Source organism: Bufo gargarizans, chromosome 1, assembly GCF_014858855.1.
Source record: "Bufo gargarizans isolate SCDJY-AF-19 chromosome 1, ASM1485885v1, whole genome shotgun sequence".
Lineage (NCBI taxonomy): Eukaryota > Metazoa > Chordata > Amphibia > Anura > Bufonidae > Bufo > Bufo gargarizans.
In genome coordinates, this window is record NC_058080.1 from 715,197,027 (window position 1) to 715,210,213 (window position 13,187).

Sequence of the window (13,187 nt, forward strand, 5' to 3'; positions counted from 1 at the left end):
TAAAAAGTGGGTTTTGGAAATTTTCTGAAACATTTCAAGATTTGCTTTAAGCCTTCTAACGTCCCCGCAAAACTAAAATGGCATTCACAAAATGATCCAAACACGAAGTAGACATATGGGGAATGTAAAGTAATAACTATTTTTGAGTTATTACTATCTATTATAAAAGTAGAGAAATTGAAATTTGAAACTTTTTACAAATTTTGGTAAATTTTGTATTTTTTCTATAAATAAAAATGAAATTTTTTAAATTCCATTTTACCACTATCATGAAGTACAATATGTGACGAGAAAACAATGGCCTGGATAAGTAAACGTGTTTTAAAGTTATTACCACATAAAGTGACATGTCAGATTTGCAAAAAATGGCCTGGTCCTTAAGGTGAAAAATGGCAGGGTCCTTAAGGGGTTAAGTGCCCATTTCAGGGTCTCAGTCTGCACTGCCTTTTGGCAAGAAGTAAAACAAAAGCAAATGCCAGCAAATAAAAGAAAATTGTCCTGTCTGGGACTTTACAGATACTGTATTTTCCTTGGCCCTTGAAGAGATCCTGTGGGTAAAATCTATTTACTGTGATACATCTAGCTCCAGGCCATGAGGAGGCACTGCATGACTCCAAAATTCTCCCTTTAGCTTTTTTCAATCCCCATGTCATGCTCCGTCCCCACAGGTTCTGCACTAGGCATAACACAGTGTATGAGGTTTATACAAAGCAAAGGGGGCTGTAGCATTTAAATTTGAGGCAAATCAGTGGCACTCTCTTTCTCCGCACAGTGGTTTTAATTTACCAAGATTCCTTCATGCTCAATTTACCTTTAAGTTTCGCTCCACTGATGCACTTACAAACCTCTTGAGATACGCACTTCATAGTGTGTAAATTCACATTTCCAATGCAGATATATAAAATGAGAGCTTGCTGGTGTTTATTTGCTTTATTCACTTACAGGCTGCACACTCCATTTATGTCAATACGTGGCAGAGAAGGAAGAGCCCTGAACTACTTCCTCTGTGCTGCGATAAGAACATGCTAGCCAATGAAGTCCTGTGATTACAGCAGCATCAGCACTTATTCAAGCAGGCTCTCTCTCTTTCTCTCTGAAGTCCGAAAGAGAAGAAGGAAGTGTAATGTGCAATGTCTCTGTTCTGAATTAGTTGTGACTATGAAAAGAGAAGACGGTCTTCACAGCAGATTCTTCAGTATGTGATCCACAGCCTGAGGAAAGCTGTCACAGGTCAGATGAGGTGCTGGGTTAATTTTGGCTTCATCGCCAACCCTGTACTTCCCTGTTTAAGATAGAGGATAAAAATATTTTTATTGCTGTTGTCATCAATATTAGTATCAGTTGTCAACAATATGTGCTTTACCAACCTACAACTGCTGGATTGTCACCGAAGGCATGTGCCATTAGCGGGGGTCTTGTAGGCTTATAAAGCCATAAAAAAAGTGTCTGCATGTGTCTGAATACAAACCAGATGATGTCACCATGATCAGAAGTAATGATCATTTTCATTATCTTTTCCAGCACTGTGCTGCACCTTTGTTTTAATGCTGCCACAGCTTGCTCAGGGTGGGATTACCATTTAAAGAAATACAATTCCCAGGATTCCAGGATTTTTATTTGTCTGTTCACATAGCCATATGAGGGCGTGTTTTTTGCAGGACAAGTTGTACTTTCCAACGCCACCATTTAATATTGCATATGATGTAGTGGGAAGTGGAAAAAAAAATCAAATGGGATGAAACTGCAAAAAAATAAAAATAATGCAATTCCACCACAGTTTTACGGGGTTTTTATTTACAACATTCGATGTGCAATAAAACTGACAGTTACTTTAATTCTACAAGTCAGTACGAATCTAGCAATACCTTATATGTATAGTTTTTCTTGCGTTTTGATATGATAAATAATAAAGTGGGGAAAAAAAGCTGTTTTATTTTTCATCGCCATATTTTGACCCCTATAACTTTTTTGTAATTATGTGTACAGAGCCATGTCGGGGCTCATTTTTTGCAGGGCGATCTGAACTTTTCATTGATACAATTCTGGGGTGTGTATGACTTTTTAATCACTTTTTATTTAATTTTTTTGTAGAAAATGAAGCAACCAAAAACAGCGAGTCGGCCATTTTGATGTTTTTTTTTTCCCCGTTCTGCTGTTTGCCGTATGGGGAATATATTTTTATACTATGGGTGTTTTTGCACATGGTGACACCCATGATGTGTATTTTTTTTTTTTTTTTTTTACAGTTCCCATAGGGAACTATAACAAGCAGTCATTAGATTGCGATTCTCATAGACCCCAATGCACTAGCATTGAAGTCTATGAGAAAATTGCTAGTTTCCTATGGAGCCCTATTACAGGCAAGGGCTCCATAGGAAGTACTATGCAGCAGCCTCCTGTCATTCACAAAGACAGGGGCTGCTGCATACACGCTCCGGCTCCTCTGATCGCTGCACTGGGGAGCCAGAGCATCTGTGTTTCATGCGCTTAGATGTCCTGACCACGGCATCTGACGGGTTACATGTCCACGATCGGCATTACTGCCATTGCAGACATTAGCCGCGGGTGTCTGCTATAAGAAACAGCAGGCCAACCCGCAGCTATGGCACCCACTCTGCTCAGGAGCAGGCGCCATTTTAAAGACCCGGCCAGCGCTGCACTATTAAAGGGTTAAAGAGGACCTTTCATAGGTCCATACTTTATTAATTAAGTAGTAGGACATGTAGGGCATACATGGGGGATGTCCCTGCACTTACTATTATTTCTGGGCGCCGCTCCGTTCGCCCGCTGTGGCCCCCGTTACATTCTCCCGCTCTGTATGCTAAGTAATAGCATCGGAGCAATGGGGAGGAGACATCAGCTTTTCTCCCTGGGCGTTCCTTCTCCCTGGCTGTAGCGCTGTCCAATCGCTGCGCAGAGCGTCACAGCCAGGGAGACAAAAAAATAATCACCTTCTCCCTGGCTTGTGACGCTCCCCGCTGCGATTAGACAGCACTACAGCCAGGGAGAAGGAACGCCCAGGGAGAAAAGCTGATGTCTCCTCAGTTAATAAAGTATGGAGCCATGAAAGGTCCTCTTTAAGCTTGCACACAATCTTAACCAGCAGAGCAGCAGTGTTAAGCATAAGGTCCAATGGATCAAACTAGGGCTGAAACGATTATTCGAATACTTCGATTAAATCGAGTCAAAAAAATCCTCGATGCAGTTTCCCTGCATCGAGTAATCGTTTACATCACATGATTACGGAGCGGGAGTGAAATTAACAGTCTCACTCACCGCTTCCATGTCCTCCGGAGTCCAGAGAGATGGCACCGCCCTGCAGGCAGGACTTTGCGTAATGCGCAGCCGCGCACAATACATCGTCAGCACGCTGGCTAAAGTGTGTGTGACGTCACGTAAGGTCCCAGTGCATGCTGGGATGAAGACGGTCTCGGTCCGGACTCCATGTGTCTGCGGCTGCGCCCTCCTCACTAGTGCCAGTGCCATTAGGTAATTTACGTTAACAGCACCAGAGGCACGCCAGGGGAGGGGGAATCGGGGGCACTCACTGTAAATTGATTTATTGAAAAAAGGCAGATGGAGAGTGGTTAATGGAGGCACCACCTTGGCATGTATAAAGTTATTGGTTTAGAGAGGGGTTAATGAAGGCACCTCCAAGGTGCTTTCATTAACCCCTACAAACCAATAACTTTATACAAGTTATTGGTTTGGAGGGGTTAATGGAAGCACCTTGGCATTAGGCATGTATAAAGTTATTGGTTTGGAGGGGTTAATGGAAGCACCTTGGCAATGGGCATGTATAAAGTTATTAACCCCTTCAAACAAATAACTTTATACATGCCTAATGCCAAGGTGCTTCCATTAACCCCTCCAAAGTAAACCAATAACGTTATACAGCCAAGCCAACATGTGTGTGCAATTATTTGCTATACCATACCACCACTGTAAGAAATAAATATATTGTTTTTATAAAGAAAAACGTAAATACGTACGTTATTTTAAGAAGGTTTTTCTTATTAGATTACTCGATGAATCGAGAAATATAATCGATAGAATACTCGATTACTAAAATATTCGTTTACTGCAGCCCTAGATCAAACTGAGCCTCTAATGCAGGGATCAGCAACCTTCAGCACTCCAATTGCTGTGAAGCTACAACTCCCAGCATGCACACTTACTCAGCTATTCCTGTAACTCCCCTAGAAGTGAAAGGAGTATTCTGGTAGTTTCAGAACAGCTGGAGTGCCGGAGGTTGCAGATCCCTGCTCTAATGGATTTCAGACTCCCACCAGAAATAGCTGTGTCCTTACAGAGACCTAGAACACAGCGGATAGATACATACCAGTTTTTACTAGTATCCCCAACATGCCGGTGTCCTGTGCGCCCCCAATATCATCCCTGCAGTCCTGTAAGAAAAGAGAAAGAATATAGAAAAATGTATTTTACATCTCTCCTTTATTTACCTAGGATCATAGTGAGCAGGGGTGTTGCTAGGTTAAAACATTTGGGGCCTGGGCCCCTGATGCTTTGTCCCAGGCCCGAATGTCCTCAGGAGGGCAATACAATTCAATCTAATGCACAGGACGAGCTGAAGGACCTGTGATGACATTACAGATCATGTGACCAATAAAACAGGCAGTGGTTGAGGACCTGCGATGATGTCACCATCACGTGAAAAGGGCAGGAGAGGACGGCAGGGACGAGGAGAAGTCCTGGGGGGAGAAGCTGTGGTGATGTCTGCTACATGAGGAGAGGTAAGTGAAGGGAGAGGCAGAGCAATGCTGGGAGTTGTGGTTATTTAATTGGGACTGTATGTTAGGGCTGAAGGGACTGATGTTATTTACATGGAACTGTGTGTTGGAGGTGGCTGGGGGAGGGAGTGATGTTATTTACATGGGACTGAATTATGGAGGGGGTGGGGCAGGGTGATGTTATTTACATGGGACTGTATGTTGTAGTGGCTGTAGGGAGGGAGGGATGTTATTTACATGGGACTATATGTTGGAGGGGGCTGGAGGAGGGAGTGATGTTATTTACATGGGACTGCATGTTGGAGGTGGCTGTGGGAGGGTATTATGTTATTTACATGAGATTGTATGTTGGAGGCGGCTGTGGGAGGGGATTATGTTATTTACATGGGACTGTATATTGATGACGGCTGTGGGAGGGAGTGATGTTATTTACATGGGTTTGAATGTTGAGGGGGCGATGTTTTTACATGGGACCGAATGTTGAGGGGGTGATGTTTACATGGGATTGCATGTTGTAGGCATCTGGGGAAGGGGGTGATATTATTTACTTGGGACTGTATGTTGAAGTCGGTGATGTTATTTACATGGGACTGTATATTGGAGGGGGCTGGAAAGATGGTGTGATGTTATTTACATGGGACTGTATGGTGGAGGGAGGAATATAACTACAGGGGGCATTATAAATACTGGGGGCACTTCAGGGTGAGCGTTATAACAGTAGGGGGAAGAGGTTGCAATAACGCCTGTACAAGCATCAGACGCCTGTACAGGCAGTACTCCCTAAAAAATGTCTAATGCATAAGAATACGCATGATGATTTCACTGCCATTTATGAGCGCTGTGAACAGCACAGGCAGCACAGCAATACCGCTAGTGCCTGAAAGCTCCAATAACAGAGCTCCGCACAGTACAGACTTTGCCAGTATCAGCGGGCTGCCGTGCCATTGGCCGCTCCTCTCACACCCCCTTCTCCCGCGTGCTGAACACAGCAACTTTCTTTTCAGTTATTATGAAAACGGGGAGCGCAAGCCACCCTGCGCCATTGCCGGCTGCGGATGAAGTCCAGGGACAGCATGGCGGAGCCTCTGCTGAGCAAAGACCATGTGCCCAGGTGATGTCACACCAGAAGTCCCAGCGTGCCCTGCAGGCGTCTATCTGCTGCTGGGAGCTCAATGTGGAGGTTTTTGAATGGAAAAACTAACAGCCAAGAGGCTAAACAAAACCCTGTTTCTGATCCTTATGTTAAAACATAACTTTCATTTGATTGCCCAGATACCTAAACGGAACAAAAAAAGAATTTAAAAAAACTTAAGTTTCTCTGGATGACCTTATGTTGATAGTAGTGTTAATAGAGCAGGTACCCTACTTTTATAGACCGTTGAGACTCTATTAACACTACTATCAATGTAAGGTCATCTAGAGAAACGGCAGTTAAAAAAAAAAAAAATCCGTTTAGGTATCGGACTAATCAAATGAAAGTTATGTTTTAACATAAGGGTCAGAAACAGGGTTTTGTTTAGCCTCTTGGCTGTTAGTTTTTCTATGTAAGTACCCTGGGCCACCGAGAGGTCTATTTCCCCGTATGGTTTATGTACGGAGCGCAGTGTGCAGAGATCACAGAGAGGACTATACGGTAACACTATACTGTCCGATATACTGTGTACAAGACTGTCCTATAACTGTCTCCTGTGCATTCGTCCCAGAATCCGCCCAGTGCCACCAGTCTACTGCTCCGATCCCTACGTGACAGATTTGGTGCTTCAAGAAAGGTAGGGATTCAGTCTTCTGAGAGAGACATTTTAAATGGTCAAAATTTGCTATTTCTGCATGGAAGACATTATAGAGGAGACTGGTAATGGTTTACCTGCATAAATAGCAACCCCTTAATGTTATGTACCACTACGTATTATATATATGAATAACTGCAATTTTCGTACTCCTCCTCAGCTAAAAATACTCCAATGGTAAAAAATGTAGTGCAACCTTTGCTGGGGGCACTGTAGGGGTATTATAAATCCAGGGGACATTATAGGCATTTTTATTACCACTGGGGGAACAATAGGGGGCCTTATTTCTATTGGGGGCTCTGTGAGGGTATTGTTAATACTGGAGGGCTCTTCTACAAAATGGGGCACTCTTGGGGAGCATTATCACTGTTGGGGGCACTGTAGGGGGCAGTATTACTAATGGAGGCACTCTTGGGGAGCATCATCACTGTTGGGGGCACTGTGGGAGGCAGTATTACTAATGAAGGCACTCTTGGGGAGCATTATCACTGTAGGGGGCAGTATTACTAATGAGGGCATTCTAGAAGGGAATTACTATTGGTGGGATTATGAGGAGCACTATTACTGGGGGGCACTGATATTTCTTCAGGATAGTATTTGGGGGTATTGGGGGGCACAGCGAGCAGCAGGAGAACACTGTGGGGTCTCCAGGTTGGGAGATGATGATAGAAATGTGAGGAAGCTAAGATGTCTGTGTGTCACACTCTGGTGAGATGAGGAGCGGCTGAAAGAAGTTGTACGGACCAAATGTCGAAGATGATAACAGAGAAGTGCTACATCAGAGGAGACGTCACCTTGAGGCACCGGATGTGACAGGTATGTGCTGCTGTATAGCAAGTACAGCAAAATGCGGTGTGTGGGGGGACTTACAGAACTGGGCCATATTCATTGGGGCTTGGGCCCCGGATCTTTTGAGACTCTAGCAACGCCCCTGATAGTGAGCATATCTCATCCCGCCGGATATCCGCCAGATGCCAAGTTGCCAAACCATAGCCAGTACTAGAGACGGGTTCCAATCGTTACCTTACAGAATTAGAGGGTCAAAATAAAACTGACTGAGACAATCAGGTGTAAGGTCACTATGTTGAATCGTCATGTTTTAGCGTAGCTCTGATGCATGGCTGCCAAATCTTTAATCGACCATAAACTCCACTGTAAACCTGCAGCTCTGCCAGCCGGAAAGTAAACTGCTGCATCCGAAATCACTTGGCTCCGACTCCACAAAAAAATGGCTTGTGTACAAGAAACATCTTCCCATCCCTGGTGTACAATGTAAAGGTCTACACTATGGAGTTGGCTATGATTTCATTACCAGGTGAGTCCACAAGAGGGCAGCACTGCATTTCAAATGCTCTAAAAATAAAATGCATTTATTTGTTTTGCTCACCGATATAGCGCCAACATATTCCGCACCGCTTTTCAGACGTCATCTCTGCTTGCTGTCTCCAGTGGAGCTCACAATCCAAGGCTGGGTTCAGATCACTGTTTCATTTTCCTTTCTTATGATCCGTCAGAAGAGTAGGAAAAAAAAAACGGATCCTGAGCATACCATTAAGCACATTTTACATCCGTTTCTTTGCATGCAAGACTTTTTTTTTTCTGTCTAAAAAAAATGGATCTCAGACAGAAATGGATGCTCAGGATCATTTTTTTTTACAGGATACATTTTTTTCTGCTCTTTTGACGGATCAGAAGAAAGAAAAATGAAACGGTAATGTGAACCCAGCCTAAGGTCCCTATCAGGAAACCAGAGCAATCCAGAGGAACCCCACCCAAACACGAGGAGAACATACAAACTCCATGCAGATGTTGTGTTTGGTCGGATTCAAACCTAGGACCTCAGCGCTGCATGAGACCAGTGCTAACCACGGAGCCACCGCCATGTGCACTAAAACGTAGCCGAGTTACATGACCACAATGTCAAAGCGTGTTCCCAGTGGTTTACCGCCGGCCAATCTACTGCACTTCACACAGTAAAGTTATCAGTGTAGACAAGAAAGAGTTGAATGACAAACTCATGTCTGCTACATAGGTTATGATAGATTAGATGGATGTTAGATAACTAGCTTAGATCAGGGGTCAGCAACCTTCGGCACTCCAGGTGTGGTGAAACTACAACTCCCAGCATGCACACTTGCTTGGCTGTTCTCAGAACTCCCATAGAAGTGAGTGGAGCATGCTGGGAGTTGTAGTTTCACAACAGCTGGAGTGCCGGAGGTTGCTGATCCCTGGCTTAGATAGATCTCACACAAACTTACATCTCCTATCATCACAGCTTCTTCCGGGCAGCAGCCTGTGTTCCTCAGGGCTTCGAGGAAGAAGGTTTTCTCCGGTTTTCCCACCACGGTGGCTTTTGTGTCTGTTGCATATTCCAGAGCCGTTACAAATGGGCCAGGACCCAGTGCTAAGCCGTCTTTCTTTTTGTAATACCTGGCCTTGTGTATGGCTATGAGGGGGGCGCCATCCAGCGCCAGTCTGGAAAGAGATTACAGAGAAGGTTAAAATGGACGTTCACTCTTTCATTCTTTGCTCTGGAGGACCCAAAACATTTGCATTCCATCAAGAGAAACTGTGTAATGCCTCATCCGTCCTGTGGGGGTGCTGCAGGGAAATCGAACACTTGTTGCCAAACAGATTAGAACTCATTCCTGGGAGTTATAGAACCAGGACATATTGTCGGAGGACCCTTCTAACACAAAGGCATTGTCGAAAATGGAAAGTGCATGCTAGGAGTTGTTCTTCTGCAACAACTGGAAAGCCACTTGTAGAGTCTAGGGTTAAGCCCAGGAAGAAGCAGACGCCTGATAAGTTGGCAGTGCCCACAGACACTGCACACACAGATCTTTATGACCCCGGCTCAGATCAGATATCAGGGCACCGCTGTGATAAGAAGCAGGTGCAGCAATCCACATCTATGGCTACCCTTTCTCTATATACACACACACAGGAAGAGGATGGTAGTGGTAGTGCCATGTGTGGGTCAGTGCAGGTTACATAAGATACATATAAATGCTCATCGAAGCAGTGAAATAATGCCACCCACTCATAGGAGAAAAACTGCTGTAAAACATGGGCGGACATATTGCCTGTGCAGCTGGTTCAGCTGCACAGGGGCCCAGAGAGGGAGGGGGCCCTTCCCACCGCCAGCTGAGGTGTTTTTTATTTTATTATTTTTTCCCTCCCTTCCTCTGCCAGGATAACCTGGTCCCCTTGGGGTGGAGGTCGGGCGGTTGGGGCGTGTGTGTGTGTGGCGGGGGGTAGGACCTGTGGTGAGGTCACCGTCATGTGACCAGTGCAGAAAGAGGCAGCGCTCAGCAGTGGAGACCTGTGAATGTAAGTGCCAGAGAAATGCTGGGAGATGTGGTTCACCTCATACCTCCCCCCTGCTTAGTGGGAGGAAAATATGTTATTTAACTGGGACTGTATGTTAAAAGGGCTGAAGGGAGGAGGTGTCTGTTACTTACATGGGACTGTATGTTACAGAAGATTGGGGGAGATGACTGGTGTTATTTACATGAGACTGGATATTATGGAGGACTGGAGGGTAAGGAGTGATGTTATTTACATGGGACTATGTGTTGGAGGGGCTGAAGGAGGGGATTAATTTACATGGGACTGTATTTTATAGAAGACTGGCAGTGATGACGGCATTACTACTGAGGGCTCCATAGCTGCCTTAAGAATTGGCCTTATTTCTATTAAGGATGCCTTATTAGTAAAGCCGCCCATCAGTCACCGGGAACACTGCTAGGGCTGTAAACCAAACAGCCCCTGCTCTACTCTTTACAATGCAGGCCAAGGGAGAGCATCGGAGTATGAAATGTCAGAGGGGCTGAGTGGGGGGGGGAGAAGGGAATATGTCCGGGGTCAGCTCTGAACCCAGACAACTGCTTTAAAAGGCATCTGTCAGCAGTTCTGTACCTATGACACTGGCTGACCTGTTACATGTGCACTTGGCAGCTTAAGACATCTGTGTTGGCCCCATGTTCACATGTGCCCGCATTGCTGAGAAAGATTATGTTTTAATTTATGCAAATGAGCCTGTAGGAGCAACGGGGGCGTTGCCATTACACCTAGAGGCTCCGGTTTCTTTGCAACTGCTGCTCCCTGTCTAATTTGACTGGGCCTGCCAGTGAAAATGTCATCACAACTAGCCGCGTCAAAGTGCAGAGGGCGCGGCAGTTACAGAGAGAGCAGAGCCTCTAGGAGTAATCGTAACGCCCCCGTTTGCATATAATAAAACATTTTTCTCAGCAATGAGGGCAGATATCTGGACATAACTACTGTGAAGGGGGCACATATTGGGGCAAAACTACTGTGAAGGGGGCACAGATCTGGGCATAACTACTATGAAATGGGCACAGATCTGGGCATAACTACTGTGAAATGGGCACAGATCTGGGCATAACTGCTGTGAAGTGGGCATCTCTGGTCATAGCTACTGTGAAGGGGGCACATCTGGGCATAGCTACTGTGAAGGGGGCACATCTGGGCATAGCTACTGTGAAGGGGGCACATCTGGACATAGCTACTGTGAAGGGGGCACATCTGGGCATAGCTACTGTGAAGGGGGCACATCTGGGCATAGCTACTTTGAAGGGGGCACATCGGGGCATAGCTACTTTGAAGGGGGCACATCAGGGCATAGCTACTGTGAAGGGGCACATCTGGGCATAGCTACTGTGAAGGGGGCACATCTGGGCATAGCTACTGTGAAGGGGGCACATCTGGGCATAGCTACTGTGAAGGGGGCACATCTGGGCATAGCTACTGTGAAGGGGGCACATCTGGGCATAGCTACTGGCACAAAGGGGGAATAATTACTATGTGGGGGCATTAAGGGGACTGGTTGTGTATACCGTAGTTATGCTTTGGGCAGAGGCGTGACCTAGTATGAAATTTGCACGTATATGTTTATATTTGTATGTGTGGTTTAAGGGAGGGCGGTACATTCCTTGCACAGGGGCCCCCTGCTGTCTGCGTCCGCCCCTGCTGCAAAATCATAGGTGAAGTAATTCCCCTGGCATCCAATCAGATTCCATCTCTCATGGGCAACTATTCCACGTTTCATTTCCATCACTTTCAATACATCTCTTAATACCTCTCTAACAGGCATATCTATATCTGATCCCCCATTTCTCCCATGAAGCCAAGCAAAAGTGATACATGCATATGTAATTTTTTTTTTAATTTAAAGTGGAATGCCCCTTTAAGGCCTCTTTCACGGCCTCTTTCACACGAACGATACGGATTGAGGGTCCATTCACACGTCCGTAGTGTATTGCAAACTGCAGATCCGCAATACACCCGGCCGGCATCCCCCATAGAACTGCCTATTCTTGTCCGCTCTTGCCACCAGGGTACTTGGAGAAGAGAAGGGTTGGGCAGAATAAAACTTCATATTTATACTACTCATGATGAGAAAAATTCTTTCCAGCTCTTACATAGTGTTAGTATAAACTGATGACAGATGTATTACTAGTTATTCCCTGTATTGAAGGAACTAATAGATATGACTCATGGTTGTCCAGAGAGCATAAAGCTGGCCCTAAACTTCAGACAGCTGTTGACAGCTCTGTGAGAATTCTGAACATAAAAATGACAGTGTGAAAACATAATTTTTTTTAAAAAGTAGCATTATTCAAAAACATAAATTATAGGAATAAAAAAAAAGAATGAATATAAACTGAACAAATACCACATGAACAAAAAAAATCTGAAAAAATAACAAATGTAAAACGAATTTAAATAAATAAATAAAATGTTGCATAAACAAAAAATGAATAAATGAATACATATAAAATAAAGATAACTAAAATTTAAACAATCAAGTAAACAAAAATTGCAGGATAACAGGCCGAACTGGATGGACAAATGTCTTTTTTCAGCCTTATATACTATGTTACTATAATAAAATGAACAAAAATTAAAAAATACTAAACTTGAAAAATCAATATAATACAAAATAATAAATAATCGTGAAACAAAATATAGAAATCACTTTTTTGTAATGGTACAAAATTCTTTGAAAAGAAGGTGCCACCTTCAAGTATTGAAGGAACTAATAGATATGACTCATGGTTGTCCAGAGAGCATAAAGTTGGCCCTAAACTTTAGACAGCTGTCGACAGCTCTGTTGCCCAAATTCCTCTACCCCAATACACATGAACACTCATGTTGGCCGAGGTGTTTTCAGTGAGGAGAAGTGAGCACCCCTCTGGTGGAGAGTTTACATGTATCTTCCTCGAGAACAAAAAGATTGGGACTGGTGAAATCTACCATGCCTGATCCTTCTCTCAAGGGCAAATCAAGACAACCCCATGCATGGTAGTTGGTGGATTCATCAAACATTCATTAAATGTGTACGGTTAGCTCTAGAGGTGAAGAACGAATATCCCTGGTGGTCTAGGATAGCAAAGTGGTCAATGGAACATCTCTGGGTCATGAATGGGGGCAAGGGGCCTTTGCGGGATCAATATTCTTCTAGTAATAAATACACAGAATGGTGGTGGAAGCATTCCAGGGGCAAAAGTCAGAAAGACAGTGACCTGGGCAACACATGTCTATGTCGTGCTATTATAGAGAAAGGTGAAGATGTGGAGGATGCAGCATATACGTTATAGAGTGCAGCAATGTGACGGAAAACACG

The 13,187-nt window shown here is 44.4% G+C and overlaps 1 protein-coding gene across 1 annotated transcript in view; it reads right to left on the minus strand.

The window, feature by feature from the left end:
- Positions 1 to 309: 309 nt before the first annotated feature.
- The window catches only part of LOC122937091 (haloacid dehalogenase-like hydrolase domain-containing protein 2), a 28,489-nt gene continuing 15,611 nt past the window's right edge, over positions 310 to 13,187 (minus strand). The window contains exons 5-7 of the mRNA XM_044292634.1: positions 8,797 to 9,013; positions 4,343 to 4,406; positions 310 to 1,282 (exon numbers count right to left, since the gene is read on the minus strand). Of these exons, the coding sequence (XP_044148569.1) occupies positions 1,179 to 1,282; positions 4,343 to 4,406; positions 8,797 to 9,013 (385 nt within the window). The 3' untranslated portion in view covers positions 310 to 1,178. The remainder of the gene's footprint in view (positions 1,283 to 4,342; positions 4,407 to 8,796; positions 9,014 to 13,187) is intronic.